Genomic DNA, 22,393 nt, shown 5'->3' on the forward strand with positions numbered 1-22,393 from the left:
TAGGTGTCCCGCCCAAGTCGGGAAGCCACTCCAGAAAGCCACAATTTGAGTAACTTACCACTGGAGGAGAACACACGCAGAGCCCAGAGACAGTGGAGGAGGTTCTGACTGTGAGATAGGTTCTTCCTGGCCAGAATTAACGTCACATCAAGTGCTTCCAACTCCAGTGCCTTCTGTCCAAACTTTTTATCTATGAACACAAAGCAATCCATCTTAGCTGTGTTTCCCATGAATTCTGAAGGTTATACAATGCATGAGGAACAGGAAGGCAAAGATAATAGAGGCAAGAGAATGATGATAGCCAATGAGATTTATGGATATAGCAGAAAATGCTACTAGGTATGTTCCCATTGGAACGAGATGGCTCAGAAGAGCTAAGGCAGGGTATATGCGGAGTCCATTTATTCCTCATGTAATATTTACAAGAGGCCTTGTGGATTGTGTGACTCATACCCCCTGTATGGAAGCATGTTTCTAGCTGTCCTCAAACACGAATTCCAGTTTAGTAGGGTATAAATTTCTTCAAGATAGTTCTAGAATATAGGATACGTAAGTTACACAATATTCAAATGCAATGTGTGGAACTTGATTGGATCCTTCTTTGAACATGTCTGTAATTTGCCTGTTGGGATATTTGGAGAAACTGAAATGAGGATAAATTATGCATGCATGTTTAATTTTGTTAGATTTGTAATCATGTATTAGGGTTGTATAGGAAAATATCTCTTTTCAAAGAAATGCACTCGAACATATTTAAGAGCAAAATTCTACCTGTAACTTTCCTTAGAATATTTTGAATAAAAATAAACAGGCGAAGGGGTGCCTGAGTGGCTGAGTTGGTTAAGTGCCTGTCGCTCGATTTCAGTTTATGTCATGATCTCACCGTTCGTGAGTTCAAGCCCCACATCGGGCTCCTTGTTGACAGTATGGAGCCTGCTTAGGATTCTTTCTCTCTCCCTCTCTCTCTGCCCCTCTCCCATGCTCTCTCTCTCAAGATAAATAAATTAACTTTAAAAATAAATAAATAAGGGTGCCTGGGTGGCTCAGTCAGTTAAGTGTCTAACTTTGGCTCAGGTCATGATGTCACAGTTCATGAGTTCAAGCCCCATGTAGGGCCCTGTGCTGACAGTTCAGAATCTGGAGCCTGCTTCATATTGTGTCTCCCTCTCAGCCCCTCCCCCTGTTGCACTCTCTCTCTCTCTCTCTCTCTCTCTCAAAAATAAATAAACATTAAAAAAAAATTTAGTAAAATAAATAAATAAATAAACAGGTGAAGAAAATACGGCAAAATGTTAACAATGGTTAGGCCTAAGCAATAAAAGGTCATCTTTCTATAAGATAGAGAGCTTTATATTAAAAAGTGAAAACAAGCTTTGTGCAGTGGCAATATCATAGCCAATGAGGTTTATCTGAGGCATGATTATTGCTAATTAAAAGGTGAAAACAAAATGTAAGATAATAAATTTTTCTTCACAAATTTCTCTAAATTACTGACCCAAATAATCTGGTATTTAGTGCTGCAGGTAGGTCATCATTATTTTAATAATTAGTAAAGCATAAATAATTAGCAAGCATAAAAAATAAGGGGAAAGTACCTTCCATTCTCTGGTTCTGGCATTTCCTATAACAGGTGGCTGTGCCACCTGTCACATTTGTTTCTGTCCTTCCCAAAGCACGATGTCCAAATTGCTACGTTTGTTTTTGCACAATACAAGCACTATCAGATTCGTTGCAGTTGGAAATGAGAAAAACAGAGACAGTGTCCCAAACCTGGTTTATCGATAGTCACCTCCAGACCAAGACACCAGCGAAGAGGTGGTGACCAAACTAATATGACCAGTTCCTGTCACCAGAAGCGAAGCATCTATCGGGCTCTACTCCCGAGCAGCCAAGCTCATTTCCGTTCTGTATAGGTCGGCCAATGGCAGCCTGCATGGCAATGGTGAGGACTACAATCTGGTGATGGCAGAGGCCGTGGTGATACAATGACAACAGTTCGCAATTTGGAAATCAGGGCCCTGGTACATCTCTCGTCTTTCTCCTATGAAACCTACATGACTCTTATTTGCCAGGCCTCTGGCCCCACACACTAAGCAGGTCACTTACAACCTCAATCCTTACACCAACCCAAGAATTAAGTACTGATACCTTCATTTTATAGAGGAGAATCCAATGGTTCAGAAAGGTTAAGTAATTTTCCCAGGGTCACACAGCTAATAGTGTCAGGGCCAGGCCTGAAACTCAGGCATGGCTTCCCAGTTTATACTGTTTATAACCAGAGTAGAGACTGTGTCTCTTCAATCTTTTTCTTTTTAAAAACATTTTTTAATGTTTATTTATTATTGAGAGACAGAGACAGAGCATGAGCAGAGAAGGGGCAGAGAGAGAGGAAGACACAGAATCTGAAGCAGGCTCCAGGCTCTGAGCTGTCAGCATAGAGCCCGATGAGGGGCTCAGGCTCACAAACCGGGAGATTATGACCTGAGCTGAAGTCGGATGCCCAACCGACTGAGCCACCCAGGTGCCCCTCCTCAATCTTTTTCTGAAGTTCACTTGACCACACTTTGGTCTGACTTCTTCTCATCCTTCAACTGTTGGCTCAAATGTCACTTCTTCCTGACCACACCATCTTAGAAGAACATCACCCTGTTTTTCCCTCATAGCTACTAGCTAACTATCATAGTCTGCTATTGTCTAGTTAATTAATCACTGTCTGCCCTTGCCCACTTGAATGTAAGTTCCATGAGAGCAGGCCCCTTATCTCTCTTGCTCACCAGAGTTCCCAGGGCCTAGTATGGTGCCCAGCCCTAGGAGGTGTGTAGTAAATAGCTGGTTGAATATCCAATGAATGAGTTATACTGGTTTTGTCTAGAACACACTCATGCAGGTGCTGGCTGGTGCCTGAGTCTTAGGCATTGTTTGTGGAATGTTGAATGGATGCAGCAGAGATCCAAACAACAAAAGGTAAGAGTGCCCCAGAGTCCCTGTGTCCTGGGCTGTTGCTGGCTGCACTGGACAACAAAAGCCCACGTTTCACAGCCCCTGGGCTTCTCAACTATGACTTACGTAAGACCGCACACAATGGGAGCTTAGCTAGTATGATTAGGCTGCAAGGTTTACATGCATCCTGAGCACACGGGCTTTTTGAACTGTGCCCCACCAAGTTCTAAGGTTTTAGGGAGGTGTTTCAGGGCTTTCTCTGAGACAAAAGAAATGGGAATAGAGCATAAGTGGAAAGAGTTCTAGGCCCCCATCTTCTTTTCTACAAAGGAAGCTCCACTTCCATGTGACTGATGGTAATGGGTTTAACACTGGCCTCCCAAAATTCATGTCCACCTGGAACCTCAGAAGATTATCTTATTTGGAGACAGGGTCTTTGCAGATTTAACTAGTTAAGATGAGGTCACACAGATTTGTGTGGGCCCTACATCCAGTGACCAATGTCCTTGTAAGAAGAGGAGAGGACACAAAGGGCACATACAACAGAACACCATGGGGAAATGCAAGCAGAAAATGAAGTGATGTGTGTCCAAGCCAAGAAGCACCAAGGATGGCTGGAAACACAGATGCAAGGAGAGGGGCTCCAAACAGATTCTCCCTCAGATTCCAGAAGGAACCAACCCTCCCAACACCCTGATTTCAGACTTTCTCACCTCTAGAACGGTGAGAGAATAAATTTGTTGTTTTGAGCCACGTGGTTTGTGGTCATTCCTTATGGCAGCTGCAGGAAACTCATGCACTTACATAATGAATGTCCATGTAAGATGGTTCTGTTTATTGGTAAGTGAGTGACAACTGCCTGGGACTCTTACCCCTCGGTCCCCCACCTGCTCCATGCCCCGGAGCCTGGGCCTGCTCTGGGCTCTGCCATAGCACATCCAGGACAACAAAATCACCTCTCCTGTGGGGCCAGTCCCACCACCACCACCACCAGGGTGTCTAGGTCCCCCCGCATTTCCCCCACAGGAGTTTCCCAAATTGCTCTCCTGATAACAATCCCACAAGTGCCTTTTGGTCATCTTCAGGTCCGGGGGTGGGGGTACCTCGTAGGCCAACTTTGGCCAGCAGCCGGAACAGGGGCAGGAGGACATCATAGTCTGGAGAGGCTGCCCTCGCTGTGTCCACCAGGGTCTGCAGAAGGGCCTCACTGCCACCCTTACTGATCATGTAGCGAATCCTTCGGTCAGTGCCTGAGGGAGAAAGGAGAGGAGAGCTAGGCCCCCAAACAATCAACCTCATTTCCTCGGAGCAGAAAGCGGGCCTCACAGACAGAGATGGAGCAAGGATCACTTCATTCGCCCCAGAAACCAAGACTGTATGGTTTCTGAAGCAACTTGTGTCAAGTTGTGCTTTTACTCAGGTAAGGGGTTGGGGTAGAGGTGTGAAATGGAGAAATAATGGAATATGTAAGAACCTAGGTGCGCTCACCTATCACAGCTCTAATAAATGGAGTCTGCTTTCCTGAGAACCTGCTGAGTCTCAGTGTAGGTCTGTGTATTTGCGTATGCATGTATATAAACATGCATATAGGCTTACCTAGAATCATACCCTTAAGAGAAGAGGGAATATCAGTATTCTTCTGATATAGGTGTGACTCTTCAGTAACAGGGATTGGGGTGATAGTTTATCTGGAATAATTTAATTTATGGTATATGACTTTTTTGATGCTGGTCTTCAGCAACTGATGAGAGGAATATATGGAAATAGCTAGAGCGATTCTTTTAAGAAACAGGCATCCAATCATCCATCTCAGGAGTTTTGTAAAGGGTGTGGAGGGCGCTTGGGTGGCTCAGTCAGTTAAGCATCTGACTTTGGCTCAGGTCATGATCTCACAGTTCATGGGTTTGAGCCCCACATCAGGCTCCATGCTGACAGCTCAAAGCCTAGAGCCTGCTTTGGATTCTATGTCTTCCTCTCTCTCTCTGCCCCCCCCCCCCAACTCGTGCTCTGTCTCTCTCTCTGTCTCTCTGTCTCTCTCAAAAATAAATAAATGTTTAAAAAAATTTTTTAAGGGTGTGGAGTTATGATAAAATATATTGGTCTTTCTACTTAAGAATAGTTGTGAGCAGCCTCCCGCCCAACCTTGCTCCAGGACAAGCTCAAAAGCAGTGATTACATTTCAACCTGGAAGGAGACCTCGGTGATTCTCTATGCACTGGGCATGGTTGTCCTCACAAGGTGGCCAACAGGGTGGGACATTATCGGCAAAGGGGACCCTCTGATTTTTAATCCCAATGAAAAGTAGCATCCTCTACTAAAGGAACAATAATCAGCACCTATCTCAGAAGGAGAACTCCAAGGTCTCATTCAAGTCTTCCAGACACCTCTGGACAAATTGAAGGAGGCACCATCCCAGAAGACAATTGGCTTCACCTACAAAGGGTACCTCACTCAGCAGACTGCTGGGAAGTCACCCTGCCATCAGAGGGCAGCACAGCCTATAGGAAAACCTCACTATGACTGGACCCTTCCTCCTGAACCTGTAATTGGAGGCTCTGTGGCTTGAAAGGGACATTCACTTTGGTATTGTCTGTTTGGTGTTAACGTTTCTTTCTAATGCAATGTGGCTGGTATACCCAGAAATGGAAACAGAGTGAATGTTGCAATGTCCTAGAAGGTATATTTTCCAGGACCCTCATGCTGAAGTGAGCTAGCCGAGGCCTGCCCCAGTTAACTCAGTTGATTCCAACACAGTGAACTCTGTCATCTTTTCTCTGAGAACTTAACAGCTTATCACACTGTTAAGTCCACCTCCTACCCCATATTCCCATCTGCACTTGACATACGTTAAGAAGTTGCTAATACCTGGCTGTCTAATGGGCCAACAGAGGGGAGCAGAGAAAGGGGAGGGGTAGAGTCATGAAGGGCTAGCTCTCTCTTTCGACCTGGGATAACCATAGATGAGATATCGTAGAAGAACCACCGAGAGCAGAATTTCCTCCTAAGTTTGGGTCACCATAGGGTGTGTGACAAGACTGAAGAACGCTAAGAGCCCAAAGTACAATCAGCCCACTTTACCCTGGGTCTTATTAACCTCAGCGAAAAAGATGGGCTGGTGACAGAGTCCCTGACAGAGAACTTGAGCTGAAGCAATACCCTCCAGGCCACACAGATTCCGGGAGACACACAGCCACATGTCCCCACTACCTCCTACTCACCAACAGAAAGCAGATCTCCGAGAACCTGGAGGATGTTCAGGATGGACTCCCTGTCAGAGGAGTTCTGCAATGAAAACACAGGCAGCCATCTTTATGAAGGAACGCAAAAGGAGGGAGGTGGTGTGGTCAGGGAGGCACACATGGATGTGGCAGGGCTGTGCTCCCTCCCACTGGGAGAGATTTTGGCGGTAAGAACTGGTTGAAGGGGTGCTTCTTAAGTGGCGGCAATGAGGGGACTCACTGAGATAAGGGTCCCAGGGGCTCTGCCTCCATATTTAGCCTTCAGGATACCTCTTTGGGGATCCATTTTGTAGTAACATCAGCATGATGGGCAAAAGAATAAGCAATGAACTTCACTCACATGTGGCATTTAAGAAACAAAGGGGGAAAAAAGAGGCCAACCAAAAAAGAGACTCTCAACTACAGAGAACAAATAGATAGTTCCCAGAGGGGAAGTGGGGGGTGGAGGGGGGTGGGGGAAATAGGTGAAGGGAATTAAGAGCACACTTAGCTCTCTTTTTTTTAAGTTCATTTATTTTTTGAGAGAGCAAGAGCACGTGTGAACAGGGGAGGGGCAGAGAGAGAGGGAGACACAGAATCCGAATCAGGCTCCAGGCTCTGAGCTGACAGCAGCGGGCCCGATGTGGGGCTCAAACCCACGAACCATGAGATCATGACCAGAGCTGAAGCTGGACACTTAACCGACTGAGCCACCCAGGCACCCCCAGAGTACCCTTATCTTGATGAACACTGATTGTTGTATAGAATTCTTGAATCCCTATATTTTACACGTGAAACTAATATAACCCCATATGTTAGCTGTACTGGAATTAAAATTTTATAAAGAAGAATGTGTTTCTTAAACATAAAAAAAAAAAAAAACTAATTAAAAAAAAAAAAAGCATCAATACTTGATGCAGGGACAGTGAGAAGGGACTTTGTGGACCAAAGCTAGCCCAGTTCTCAACTATGTCAGTGGGCTGAGATTCGTTGTAAATACAGGGCAGAGCGCAGAAACATTAATCCATGATGTTCTGAAGGAAAAGATTCTCTGCGTAGTAAAGATAAATTCTTAGTTTCTCAAGAGGAACCTCAGGTGGTGCCAAATCTCATCATGTAGATGTTCTAGGGGATCCTTGCAACGCTTGACACCCTCCCCTCAGTTATGCAGAAGACAACACTGAGGTTCCAAAAGGGAAAACTGGTTCAAGTCCCCTGAAGTGGCCAATAAGAACAAAGCCTGAAGTACAGCCCAGGCCAGGTTCCCAAACACTAAGCCAGTGGTCTTTGCACTGTAATATGCTTTTCTCCTTCTTTTTCTTTTACTTTTTTTTTCTTTTTTTTTTTCTTAGATCTCAAGAACTTATTTACTGACTTGTTGCAAGTTTATACATTTAAATATCATCTCCCCAATTCCCCCACTCCCCAGCCCCTGGTAACCACCATCATTTTCTGTTTTACAGGTTCAGCTTTTTTACATTCTACAGATCAGTGATGTCATGCAGTATTTGTCTTTCTCTGTTTGACTTATTGCATGTAGCATAATGCCCTCAAGGTCCATCCAGTTTCTTGCAAATGGCAGGATTTCCTTCTTTCTCAAGGCTGAGTAATACTCATGTGTGTGTGTGTGTGGGTGTGCATGTGTGTGCATGTGTGTGTGTGTGTGTGTGTGTGTCTTCTTTATCCATTCATCTATTGATGGACAATTTGTTGCTTCCATGTGCTGGCTATTGTTAAGCATGCCACAGTACACATGGGTGTGCAGATATCTCTTTAAGGTTCTGATTTCAATTCTTTTGTATCTATACCTAAGAGTCCTATATTATACCACTCAAGAAAATTAACTTTAAATGGATCAAAGATTTAAACATAAGGTCTGAACTCACAAACTTCCTAGGGGGGAAAAAAAACACGGGGGAAAAAATCCCTGACATTGGTTTTAGCAATGATTTCTTGGGTAGGACATCAGAAATATCAGCAACCAAAATTAAAATAAACAACTGGGACTACATTAAACTAAAGAGCTTCTGGGCAGCAAAGGAACAATCAATAAATTGAAAAGGCAATATAGAAGAAAAGAGTCACAAAGCATGTATCTGATAAAGGGCCGATATCCAAAATACATATTAAAAATAATACAACTCAATAGCAGAAAATCAAATAATCCAATTTTAAAATCAGCAAAGGACCTGGATAGACATTTTTCCAAAGACATACAGATGGCCAACACATACATGAAAAGATAGTCAACATTACTCATCATCAAGGAAATGCAAATCAAAACACAATGAGAGATCATCTCACACCTATTGCAATGGCTTTAATCAAAAAGACCAGAGATAACAAATGTTGGCAAGAATGTGGAGAAAAAGAAACCCTATATGCTACTTTTTAGGTAGGTTATTTAAGGCACAGCTTTAATCTTCACATTAGTGAGTCTCATGTTCCCCATCTGCTTCAAAGACTTCAATAACTCCCTATTACACACAGGATAAAGTCAGAGCTCCTTAATAGGGTTTCCAAAGCTCCTCATGGTCTTATTGCACTTGCCTCTTCCAGCTTTATTATTCATTACAACCTCCCTGCCCAAAATATATGTTTCGGTGGCGTGGAACTACTTATAATTTCCTGCTCAACCACCTAGTCTCTTGCCTCTGTACCTATGATCCTACTGTTCCCTCTTCCTGAGCCTGGTCAGTGTCAACTCATCCTTCAAGTGAACCAATGGCTTCCCATAGGATTCAGACCCCTACCTCCTACAGGCTGGGTCTGGGGTCTCCCTGTTCTCCACATCACTATGAGCTACCCCTGACAGCACACTCACTATGTGGTAGTGGCATGCTTCCCATCCTATCCCTGCTAGATAGGAATCTTTAGAGAAGGGACCAAGTTTTGTGTATATCTGTATTCCCAGCACCTGTTCCAGGGAAAGCGTACCATACATGTTTTTCAGAATGCAGCCACACTGAACCATAAAGGAGCCATGAAGTCCAATGTCGCACCCCAGGGCAAAGCGGTGCTTACACTTCAATCCTGGGCTTAATACCCTCGAGGAGCTCACACTTCAACATCCCAGCCAGGGCCGTGACTAGGGTGAGACAAGTGAGGCCCTAGTTTGGGTGCAAAATTTTAATTTTACAATGCAGTAATCAAGATAAATGATATTTTAATGCTATACTTTAACAAATCAAAATTACAGCAAGACCTTGGATTGCAAGTAACTTGTTCTGCAAGCGTTCCATAAGATGAGCAAACATTTCTAATAAATTTTAACTTGATAGACAAGCGAAGTCTTGCAATACAAGTAGTACATGACGCTGAACGTCACAGGATCACAACTGAGCCAACGGTTCTTGAAATTCGCTTTGGTTTATGAGTGCTTTGGATTACAAGCATGTTTCCAGAATGAATGAATTATGCTCACAAACCAAGGTTTTACTATAATGCAAAAAGAATCCATAATGAGAAAAATAGCAAAATATAAATGTTTAACTCTTATTCTAGGTGTGATGAGACATCTGGGGATCCTGAGGCACTTGATATCTATACTTCCCCAGGAAAAAGACTTGGGTTTGCTCTGACACCTCCACTGGGTGCTTTAGCCTAAGGAGGCCAGTCTCGGCAGGCACTCATCTGACTGTCTCTGCCTCCCACCAGGGGAGTCCCACTGCAAATGTCATCCATACATGTGCACAGCATCAATGTTCCCTGCCCCTCCTTAGTCTCCCCAAATCTGCGAACACGAACCAAGAGTCAGTGCTGCAACCAGGCCATCATTCTGGAGAGGCTGCTGGTCTTTGATTCTGGTACAAATTCCAACGTGTGCTTGGTGGGGGGAGAGGGGTCCCCTACACCAAAAGACAATGCTCTGAATGCCAGCTAGGTGTCCCAGAATTAAACTCGATTCAGACACTATCTACTCAGAGACAGCATCAGATTCCACTGGCTAAAGTTTTACTTCAGCCCTACAAGACTGCCCCCCCCCACTTCAGGCTTCAACCTCAAAGTCCAGGATGTTGCCTATACAGCTGGGCCTTGAACAACAGGAGTGCGAGCTGCATAGATCCTCTTACATGTAGGTATTTTCCCATACAGTACAGCGCTGTAAATGTATTTTCCTTATGATTTTCATAGCATTCTCTTTTCTCTAGCTCACTTTAAGTGTAGAGCACCTAATACATGTCACACACAAAATATGTGTTAATCAACTGTTTATGTTATCAGTAAAGCTTCCAGTCAACTGTAGGCTGTTACGTGTTGGGGGAGACAAAAGTTATACGAGGACTTTTGACTGTGTACGGGAGTCAGCACCCGCATTGCCCAGGGTCAACTGTGCTTCTCATCAACTGGCTATAAATTAAAGTTTCCATCCTCGGGAAGGAAGCAGCCCACACAGCTCAGAGAAACATTTTACTTACTAGGTTACCGGTTTGCTATTAAAGGGTATAACTCGGGACACCTGGGTGGCTCAGTCAGTTAAGCATCCGACTTTGGCTCAGGTCATGATTTCACTTCAAGCCCCACGTTGGGCTCTGTGCTGACAGCTCAGAGCCTGGAGCCTGCTTCGGGTTCCGTGTCTTTCTCTCCACTCTGCCCCTCCCCAGCTTGTGCTCTGTCTCTCTCTCAAAAATAAACACTTAAAAACTTTTTTAAAAAAGAAATAAAACTGCCAGTTATTTTACCAACAAAATTGGGTTCATTTGGGGTAGCAGAGGATTACAAACTGGGACAAGAAGGCCACTGCAAAACTACACACAAGTCCCAAGAGAACAAAGGAAAGACTGGCTCTTTTATAGAGGGGGTTTGGGCGGAGCTGCTATAAACAAAAAGTCCATTGGTGTAAAACTGGGAGCTGGAAGTATAGTGGCTTTTCATTAGCTGAGTTGTGACAGTTTCTCATTGGCTGGGCTGTTGCCAGGGGAAGGAGGAAAATTGTCCTCCTCCTGCTGGGATAGTTAAAAGGGTAGCCCAAACCTACCTGGAAGGCAAGTCTCTTCCAGTTGGGTCTGCAATTGACAAGTGGTAGGATGTGAGAGCTCCCTCTGCTGGCCCCTAGGGTTTACTTTTATTAATTTTTACAGCCAGAAGTTCTCTGAACACTGTCCTTTTTGGGTTTTCTGAAAGCTTCATTAGGTAGATAGAATCAACCTCCAGGCCCTCTCCCCTCCCCAGAGGTCAGAGGCAAAGGGTGGTCAGGGGGACAGAAAATTCCAACCACACAGTTGGTTCTCCCGGCAACCAGCCCCCACCCTAGGGCGGGACCCAAAAGTTATCTCATTAATATAACAAAAGACACCTTAATTGCTCTCATCACTTTGGAGATTCCTAAGGTTTTAGGAGCTCTGTGCCTGAAATGGGACAAATTCAAAACAATGTATTTCTTGGGGCACCTAGATGGCTCAGTTGGTAGACAATGCAACTCTTGATCTCAAGGTTGTGAGCTGGAACCCCATACTGGGTGTAGAAAATTGCTTAAAAAGGAAATCTTTAACACCTGGGTGGCTCAGTTGGTTAAATATCTGACTTTGGCTTAGGTCATGATCTCTCAGTTCATGAGTTCAGGTGTCAGGCTCCTTGCTGATGGTGAGGAACCTGCTTGGGATTCTCACTCTCTCTGCCCCTCTCCCACTTATGCTTTCTCTCTCTCAAAATAAATAAAAACTTAAAAATATATTAAAAATTATATCTTTGAAATATACATGACATATATATTTCTTGTTATAAATCACAATATCATGGCAAGACTCCAGCCCTTTGAAAGTGGGCCCAAAGGTGGCTCACAAATGAAGTCCCTGGAATGGTGCTCCTGATCAACACTAATGGTTCTGGATCCACCTCCAACACCCCCAAATTGGTCTTATCTCTGAGAAGAGGGAGGGGGATAAAGTTAAAAGCCAGGCTGTACAATATTGTGTACCTTGTAAAATGCTAGATTCATTAGTTAATTATGAATAAAGGGCTAGGAAAAGGACAATAAGAGAGGAAATGGAGAGATAAGAAAAAGAAGAAAGAGAGAGAGGAAAAGAGAAAAACTAATAAAGTAGAAACTTACTGAAGAGGAATAAAAGATCCAGATTTAATTTCCTTTCATTCAATTATTCATGCACTCTTCCCACAAACGTTCATTGAAAACCATCTATGTTCCAGGCACCAGACTAAGGATGCAAATTGATCAAAATGCAATCTGCCTTCATGGGGCTCCAGGCCTGGCACACAATCAGGACCTGGGATGGTAAGGACCGTGACAAAGTAAGATGCTGGAAGAATCCAGGGAAGGAGCATTAACCTAGCCAGATCCATGAGTGACGACTCTGAGAAACCAGACAGAAAGGGGTGGGAGGGGAATGTTCCAGCTCTGTTGCAGCCCTGTGGGCTCAGGGGGAAGCATGACAGAGTGTGGTGACATCAGCGGATAAAACTGCTTCCAGTATGACCAGATTGAATGAAGCAGATGGTGAAAGGAATTGTGAATTCCTGTGGGCAAGAAGTGGGTCTTATTCATCTCTGAATCCCCATCTCCAAAGGTCCAAGGATCATCCATATATTGGGTTGAATTAATATCTCAAGCTTATGAATTGCCTGCTTTGTTACAATGCCCACTAAAGCTCCCTGAGAACAAGCATTGCTCTATATGCTTCTATTGTACCTGCCAGCAGGGATATAGAGCTGGGCATGCAGAATGTACTAAATCACCACCCCTGAATTGGTTTGACCTGTAGCCAACACACTTGGCTGCACATGCATGAGACATCCTTCTGTAATTGCTTCCAAGAAAACCTCAGTGGTTTCACGTATGGGCAGTAGCGTGCTGAGGGAGTATGCACATGATACTCTCCCCTGCCCAGGGAAGGGGCCACAGTTCATCTCCTCTGAGCCTTACTCCATTTTGTGTGATGATTTAGAGGTGAATCTTAGCCCAGATCTGGGTAAGGAAATCTGAGCTGACATCTGCTGAGATTCCAGAAAGATTTCTTTTCCAGGATTAAAAATAAGAGAGAAAAAAACATTAAAAACAAAACAATGCAAAAAAAAAAAATCTCTTTCCTATTTTTGGGCATTGTTGTATGAGGACATGAACCTGGGTCACTGGTGACATCGTGAAGACACTGAATCAACTCTCTGGAACCACCTACCTGTGGACTTTCAGACAAGTGAAATAACAAATCCCCTCACTTATAAAAGCCACTTTTAGTGAAGTAGTTTGTTCCTGAATTCTGATGTGACGGAGAAAAGAAGAAAATTTCACACCTCCACGTGCCCTCTTCTCAAGCATTATGGTCGTAATAAACAGGAAAGAAATTAATTTCACAAACAACTGTTAGGCCAGCCATCCCACAGAAACTAAGAGACAGTATCGTCATACAGATGTTGTGTTCATGAGGCTCTCACGCAGCCCTGAGCCAGAGTGAATCAGCACAATATTGTTTTTCTTTAAATAAAAATTATGGCTATCAGTGGAGAAAAAATGCTACACAAAATCTCAACTGGCATTAATTTATGCACTGCTATATTTACCAATAAATATTTTACACTATTTAGAAGGATAACACAAAGCCATTATCTCACCCACAGTAATAATAAATGAGCAATTAAAGAAGGCAGGATGTGATGTGCCTCGATTTTCCTTTAATGATCCTTTTAAATGAATCATTGAGTAATCCCCTGTTGTTTAAGACTTTCCTATAAAACCTGGTTCTGCCAAGCTTTTGGGGAGAGGCAGGCAGTTGGAAGAACAAACAGTGTCTCTCATAGTCTGTGGGGTTTTGAACTGCAATTTTCTCAAATGCTGTTTCGCATTTGTTTTCCCTTGCTTTGAAATCATCTGTGTCACCCAGTTGCTTTCCTCCTCCTGACTCCTCGTGATAGCATGTAATTAAGACCCTTCACATGCACATGCTGGAGGCTCATTGGCAGCCACTCCAGGCACCCCAGCCCCCAGCCTGCTGCCCACACAGGACCAGTGACCATGCCCCAAGACCATCATGAGTCCCTGTGACTTCAAAACTTTGCTCATGTTGCTACCACTGCTGAAGGACTATTTCTACCTTTCTACCCCTCTCTTCCTTAGCCCATGAGACCTACTTATATTTCAATTCCAAGCTCGAGTATGCATTCTATATAGTTCTCCCAGTTAAGCTGCCTTCCCAGCACCCATTACCCAAAACCACCACATGTCTGCTCACATTGCACACTGCACAGCTCCAGGGGGTGCCATTCACAAAGACTACAACATGGTTGGTGCACTCTGAAGTGGTGCCATGTGGTGACCTGGCCTCTCTGAGAACAGAATTGTTTGCTCTAATACCACCTCACACCTGTCAGAATGGCTAACATTAACAACTCAGGAAACAACAGATGTTGGCGAGAATGTGGAGAAAGGGGAAACTTTGTGCACTGCTGGTGGGAATGCAAACTGGTGCGGCCACTCTGGAAAATAGTGTGGAGGTTTCTCAAAAAATTAAAAATAGAACTACCCTATGACCCAGCAATTGTACTACTAGGTATTTGTCCAAAGGACACAAAAATTCTTATTCAAAGGGGCACATGCACCCCAATGTATATACCAGTGCTATCAACAATAGTCAAAGTATAAAACGAGCTCAAATGTCCATCAACTGATGAATGGAAAAAGAAGATGTGGGGTGTGTGTGTGTGTGTGTGTGTGTATCTCACATATAATGGAATATTATTCAGCAATCAAAAAGAATGAAATCCTGCCATCTGCAACAACATGGATGGAACTAGAGTGTATTATGCTAAGTGAAATAAGTCAGTCAGAGAAAGACACATATCATATGATTTTTAAGAATTTAAGAAACTCATATGTGGAATTTAAGAAACAAATCAGATGAACATACAGGAAGAAAAGCAAAAATAATATAAAAACAGGAGGGAGGCAAATCATCAGAGACTTTTAAATACAGAAAGCAAACTGAGGATTTCTGGAGGGGAGGTAGGTGAGGGATGAGCTAGCTGGGTGATGGGCATTAAGGAGGGCACTTGTTGGGATGAGCACTGGGTATCACATGTAAACGATGAATCACTAAATTCTATTCCTGAAATCATTATCACACTATATGCTAACTACCTTGGATTTAAATTAAAAAAAAAAAAGGAATTGTTTGCTCTACATTTGTTTTCCCACAACCCACTTTGTATATACCTTTATGAGAATTCTTACTAGATCCTGGTTACGGTCTTACCTCCCTGCTCTGATTGTCTATTGTAGGGTAACAAACTTTGCCAAAATTTAATGGCTTAAAACCACAGCCTTTTTATTATAGCTCTTGATTTTGTGGTTAGGGAACCTGGGCAAAACTTGGCCAGGAGATTCTTCTACTGTCCATCGTGTCAAGTAAGGTCACGGTGGCACTCAGCTAGTAGACGGACTGGCTGGTCTGAAAGTTCTAAGATGGTGCCATTTGCATATCTGACACCATGGCAGGGATAGTGTCACCTTGGCAGACTGAAGGACTGGGCTCACCATGGACTGTTGACCAGAGTACCTACATGTGTCCTTTCCAGCATGACAGTCAGAAGGTACTTGGCCTTTTTACATGGAAACTGGCTTCCCCCAGACCAAGGATTCCAAGAGGACTGGGGGAAAGCCTCAGAAGTCCAACTATCACCTCTGCTGCATTCTGTTGGTCTGTCAAGTCCCTGTTCATAGCCCAGACTCAAGAGGATGGAGTTAGGCTCCACCTCTGAATTGGAGCACTAGAAAAGAATTTACAACCATTTTTAATCTTCCACACTCCCTTTAGACTGTGAGCTCCTCTAGAGCAAGCATTTTGTCTTGTTCCCCTCAGTATCCTCATATCCTAGTATGAGATCTTGCACAGAGTAGACCCTCAGTAAACTATGGAATTGACACTTAGTATGCCATCTGCCAGAGTCTTGCTGTCCTTTTCTCTTTGATGACAGGATTCACCTCAAAGTATATTCCAGTGAGAACATTGTTACAGAAATTAACAAGGTACACAGCTCAATTTTTTTAGTTTATTTATTTATTTTGAGAGAGAGAGAGAGAGAGAGAGAGAGAGAGAGAGAGTGAGTAGGGGAGGCGCCAAGAGAGAATATCCCAAGCAGGCTCCACACTGCCAGCACAGAGCCCCATGCATGGTTTGAACCCACAAACCATCAGATCATGACCTGCACCAAAATCAAGAGTCAGATGCTTGACCAAATGAGCCACCCAGGCTCCCCTCACAGCTCAATTTTTCTATTAGCAACTGAACAAGCAAACACAGTAGTCTCCCCTTATCTGTAACAGATACCTTCCAAGACCCCCAGTGGATGCTTGAAACCACATATAGCATGAATCCTATATATGCCATGTGTTTTCCTATAATACATACTTCTGATAAAATTTAATTTATAAATTACGCCCAGGAAGAGATTAACAACCATAACTGATAATAAAGTAGAACAACTATAACAGTATACTGCAATAGAAGTTATGTGAATGTGGTCTCTCTCACACACACACACAAAATATCTTATGGTTCTGTACTCACACACTTCCTCTTGTGATGATGTGAGATGATGAAATGCCTACATGATAAAATAAAGTGAGGTGAATCACCTAAGCATCATGACAGTCAGAAGTGCCATCTGTTTCCAGACCACAGTTGGCCTCAGATCATTGAAACCATGGGAAGCAAAACCATGGATGAGAAGGGACTACTGTAGAACCCTTATTATGTGCCAATAAATAGGGAACATCAATACCATCACAGACTAAAGTGAAGAAAAAAGAAGCATCCTATGCCCCTCTCCCTAATTTTCTCAAGTCCAGGCCCAATTGTACTGACCAGGAAAAAGCAGTCGTTCCCCATCCCATTTTGAACAGTACCCCTGATATCACAGAAGCAGAGTGCTAGCATTCTGCTACTCTGTTCCCACAGATTGAAAGAACAAGCCCAGGAAATTCTAATTCTTGATCTCTAAAGAATAAGACAAAACCTCTTCCAAATTCATGAGCCAGGAGCCCAGGACACAGCTCATAGCCCAAGAAAACCATATTGCCAAAAATAAATTTGTTCTTCCAGTCATGCAGTTTGAACACTCACTAGAGATGGTCCATTGGTTAACTAAAAGACATTATTAAATTTGGAGTTGGTAATGAAATGATGGAAGGCAGCACTAATCACAAACTTCAATTACCAAAAATGGTTGTAACACCAAAAGTCTTCACCCAAGAGGAAACAGGCAGAAGCTGCATCATTAGAAATACAGTTTAGGTGGAAGGTGAAACTTTCTGTCGAGGTTGAAATGGGTCCAAAAGAGAGAAGTGTTTTAGGAGTTTGAGCCAAAAGACTTATGAATGAAATGAAATGAAATGAGATTTGTTTCAATATGATGGGGGCTGAGGTGGAAATAGTGGGGCATATAACAAAGAGGTTTGCCATAATTACAGAAGCTGGATGATGGGTGACATGGTTTTATAACACAATGTTATAAAATAAATAAAATAAAATAAAATAAAATAAAATAAAATAAAATAAAATAAAATAAAATAAAATAAAAAAATAAAATAAAATGACAGGTAATGTTTTCTGGCTAGAGTGTCTTAAATGTAACCTTGAGAATTAACAGTCCCACTGGGATCTTTTCTCATAGTTTTCAGGCCCCAGAATTTGACAAATGCTTCAGTCACATATTGAGTTTTATACAATCAGTTGTTAAGAAAATCAATGATCTTCCTCTTAGGTGAAAGGATATTCACAGTCCAGTGTGGGGTAGGGTAGACTGTGGTCCATTTTTCATTCATTTGGCAGACATTGTTGAGTATTTACTGTGTATCAGGCACTGTGTTAGGCACCAGAAACACCATGCATAGCATAAATACACACAATCCTGTCCTCATGGAGCTCCCAGGTTAGTTGGAGGAACAGGTATTATCTAAATAGTCACCCAAAGGGACACTAGGAATAAGTGTCCAGGTTTATATAGCCACATAACCATGAAATAGGCTTATTTGACATGAGTCAGAAAAAGATTCCCTTAAGAAGTCACACTGAGACTGACAGCTGAAAAATAGCAAGAATTAACTAGGCAAAAATGGGAGGGGAGGATACTCTGGATGAAGCAGGCAAAAGGAGAGTAGCATACAGAGTCCAGTGGCTGGCAGACGAATGGCAAAGGAAAGGGACATAAGGAAGGCCAATGAGGCCAAGGTAGGGAAAGGGGAGGAGAGTTTAAAAAGATGTGTTTGGTTTTTCTTCTCAGCACCTTAAAATAAGCACATTGACCAAAGAGGCCTGTTTCAGTCTTCTTTCTTACCCCTAGTTACTTTATATACATATCACATATGCACACATACATACTGTGTTCCCACAAGCACCCAGAAGCCTATAAGATTTTTCCCTTCCTCTATCAGCACCAGGTGGGCAGACTTCATACCTGTTATAAAAGCACGTCCTTTTAATTCAGACAAACTTACGCTACCATAACCCCTGTAAGACTTAATTTTCTCACCTGCATTATTGGATGAATCACTGTACCCAGCTCATGGATACAACTGAGTTAGAAATACTGTAATGGATGTAAAATGCTTAGCTCTTTGCATGGGTCACAACAAATGCTCAATAAACCACTGGGAAATTAATATGTGCCATGGCCCAACAAAAGGTGAATAATCTAAAAACAGATCTGAAGGACCTTTGAGATGCATCTTCCTGGACCAATTTTCCACCCTCTTCAAGATGGTTCCAAGTTAACAGAATACTTTTAACGGGGGAGGGGGGAAAAGGAGGGAATAATGAACAAAATATACAATGAGGGTGAGGATGTGTCCTCTGGGCAGAAACAATTTGGAATGCTGTGCTTTGCCAACGCCAGGCACACTTGTTCCCACCCAGTAAATGGTAAAGACTTCAAGTCATAATAATAATGACAGCAATCAAAAGCATCACATCCCTGAAAGGTTCTCTGATTCCTTTTAAATGACACTCATTGGAAAGCAGGCTTCATGTCTATTTCTAGGAAGGCTGTGAAGTCTCTCTAAAGCACAGTTGACAAATTACAGCACAAACCTTGCAGGTTAGAATTCAGGATTACTGAAAAGAAGTGCCAAACAGTTTTCAGCTCTTCTGAATGGATCTAAACACAACAAGCAAATAATGCTCGCAGGTGCCTGCCACCCAAGGCTCAGTACCAATGTGGAGGAAGTAAGTTGCTGCCTTCTCAGTTGCTCACGGCCTTAATATCTGAACCCATCAACCTCTGAAATACACACATGAAAGATTAAGAGCACCCAAGACAGGGAGGCTCAGCCCTCCCTCTCCAAGGACACAGGACCAACCAGTTCCCAAAAACCTCAGGAGGATGCCCTTTTTCAAGCAAGCTAGTGTAAAGCACAATTATAAAGCAAGAAAATTTTGACTCTCGTATCTTCTTGTCTCCCATTTCAGGAACGTCTGTTATCTTACAGCCTTGCTCCGCCACCTGGGTATTCTCTAACATAGTCGTAATGGCCTTCCCAGCCCATTGAGAAGAGCAGATTTTCAGACATATTCTGTACAGTTTGAGAGTCAAGACATAGGCATCTGGTTATGAATTGGCAACCCAGATAGCCCCAACAATAGTATGATTATTACCATGGAGTGTCCACTTCGTTTCAGATACCATTTACTGCTTAATCCTCAAACCCATCTTGCAATTTAGGTAACATTCTCCCTACTGCACTGAGGAAGAGACTGAGGACAAAAGAAGTTGAATAATTTGTGCAGGAGTAACTTTCCCTCATATTTTCTGAATTGAGTTTTGAAAGCTAGGAAGCTTGCCAAAAAAAATTTCAGGACATTCAAAAGGACAAACTAAATTAATGTTTCTTTAGTGAAAACTCTTTGATTCTAGAAACCAAACTGTGACAATTTTAAAACATGTCTGCAAATGCTTTGTCACACCCACCATCAAGAGATGGAATCATATCCTTGAATCTTGGCCAAGGGACTCTCTTATTACCAAACAGAATGTAGAATGTAAGCCTAACTTCCAAGGCCGGGCCATAAAAAGCAATGTAATTCATGCCCAGGCCACTGGTATAGTGGCATCTGGAGCCTTGAGTCACCATGTGAGAGGGCTGACTACCATAATGCGGCAATGCTGTAAGGAAGCCGAGGCAATATGGAAAGACCCATATGGTGTGGTGGTAGACAGCCCCAATTAAGCTCTCAACAAAACTAGGATCACTTGGCATCAGCTGTGAACCATGAGAGTGAGCAATCTTGGATGTCCAGACTGGTTGAACCTCCAGATAATTGCAGCCCCAGTAAACTTCCAATGCAATCATACAAGACACATCAAATAAGAGGGGCCCTGCTGAGTCCTTTCCAAATTGTGAGAAAAAGAAAATGGTCCTTTTAAGCCACTGAGGTTGGGATAATTTTTCACATAGCAATAGTAACTGAAATGCAAACCAATTTCAAAAGCCTATCGATAAAAATCATTGAAAATTTGATTTTTAAAAACTGATTTTGAAAATGCATGACAGTAAAAAACAAAAACAAGGATCTAGACCCACCATTTAAACTGTAAAATATCACAAAGGTTTTACTGAGCTTCTCTCTTAACGTTTTTTTGTAAAAGGTAATATGGTAAAGAAAACATCAGGCAGTAAATCTGGTTCTAACCCAATTTTTCCCTTAGGACTTTAGACAAATAACTTCCTCTCTCTGCCCCCTACTGGCTTCCCTCATGATTCAGTTAAGAGAGTAAAAAGCATTGACTTCTCAAGCCCCTTCTAGTTCCACGACCTTGAGGCATTCAGTGTCAGACTGGGGTCAGTAAAAGATCCTCATGCTAAGAAACCAACCTTCTACTTTCAGCTTTGTGGGTTCAGTGGTGGCTGTTTAGGGGGCAGACTCAGAAAATGAGGAATGAGAGACAGAATTGGTGGTATGTGTTCATCTGCTTGAAACTTGCCCAAGAGTCTCAAGAGAACAAGTGTGCCCTCAGAGATCTAAGGTAAGGCATGAAGCTCCTCTAAAGGTATCCCCTGGGATCCATAATAGATAGACATGTCAAAAAGGTCAGTGTTCACTGCAGGTCAGTGAACCCTCTTCTTACCCCCATCAAGTGATATCCCCTGACCTTTCTTAAGATAGCACTATGCTATTCTAAAATAACAGCCTACATTTGGCATAATTCCCAAGAAGGAGTATTTCTTTTCCTTTCAGTTCACAGATATTGGCCAGTAGCTTCTGGGGCATGAAGTTATTCCTGCATTCAGCTCCCAACTCCACAATTTTCTATTAATGCCTTTCTGTCCACCTGGCCCACTCTCTCTTAAAACCTCCACTCTGTGTCTTCTCAAAAGGATCTGTTGATGACTTAGTTTACACTCAGGCTATTGACCAACTTCTGTACCTCAGCACTATTGATATTTGGGGCCAGATAATTATTTAAGTTGGGGTGGGGGTAACCATCCCATGCAGTGTAGAATGTTTAGTAGTATGGCTGGTTTCTACCCAAAGGATCCTAGTGTAGAACCCACCCTACCCCTGCTTGTGACAACCAAAAATGTCTACAGACATTACCAAATGCAAAATTGGCACTGGACAAGAACCACCATACTAATACATTAATGACTAATTCCTGTGTTACATGGTAACCCTTCCAGTGTATCTAATGAGGACAATGATATAAATCAAAACAATAAAGTTCTGCTTGTTTCAGGGATCAATGAAAGCCAAGTCAGAGAGATTTTCTTGGGCATGGATCCTTGTAGTCATCTCACAAACTAGCGATTCCCAGACAATCACTACTTTTTACTTTCACTCAAAAACAGCAGATTTTTAGATAAGACATATGAACCATCAGATACACACACACATACACATACACACAGGGTTAAATAACAACTAGTTGAATTTAGCATATTTCACTCTATAGTTATGTCTCTCATCTACTCAATGGCTTGAAAAAAAATCAACAACCAAGAATTAAAATAACGGTGTGGTTTTGGTCTAGCATGAGACATTACATCTATTTTTGGATGATTATTAGTACTTCCTCCCTCTATGGTGATTGGTTCTGTTATATTAAAGGAGAACATTCAGCACAATCTAGAAGGTACAGACTAAGACTCTTCTTTGTTTTATTTCTAACATTTTCCATGATTTGTCCATGATAAGACTCAGTTATTGAAAAACACTGAGCTAATCTAATTGGATGATGTGTATGGAGTGGATAATCTATGTCAGAGACTAGGGATGCAGTTATAAACAAGT

General features: G+C 42.6%; 1 protein-coding gene and 1 pseudogene across 3 annotated transcripts in view; one reads left to right on the top strand and one right to left on the bottom strand.

The window, feature by feature from the left end:
- AGBL1 (AGBL carboxypeptidase 1) overlaps positions 1 to 22,393 on the bottom strand; it is an 843,888-nt gene that overhangs the window by 778,078 nt on the left and 43,417 nt on the right. For all 3 annotated transcript variants that reach the window (XM_045058839.1, XM_011282742.4, XM_045058840.1), the window contains exons 2-4: positions 6,159 to 6,222; positions 4,044 to 4,190; positions 59 to 190 (exon numbers count right to left, since the gene is read on the bottom strand). In XM_045058839.1, coding sequence (XP_044914774.1) covers positions 59 to 190; positions 4,044 to 4,190; positions 6,159 to 6,222 — 343 coding nt within the window. The remainder of the gene's footprint in view (positions 1 to 58; positions 191 to 4,043; positions 4,191 to 6,158; positions 6,223 to 22,393) is intronic.
- On the top strand, positions 1,370 to 1,499 carry LOC111561268 (annotated as a pseudogene).

The sequence above is a fragment of the Felis catus genome, chromosome B3 (genome assembly GCF_018350175.1).
Source record: "Felis catus isolate Fca126 chromosome B3, F.catus_Fca126_mat1.0, whole genome shotgun sequence".
Taxonomy (NCBI): Eukaryota; Metazoa; Chordata; class Mammalia; order Carnivora; family Felidae; genus Felis; species Felis catus.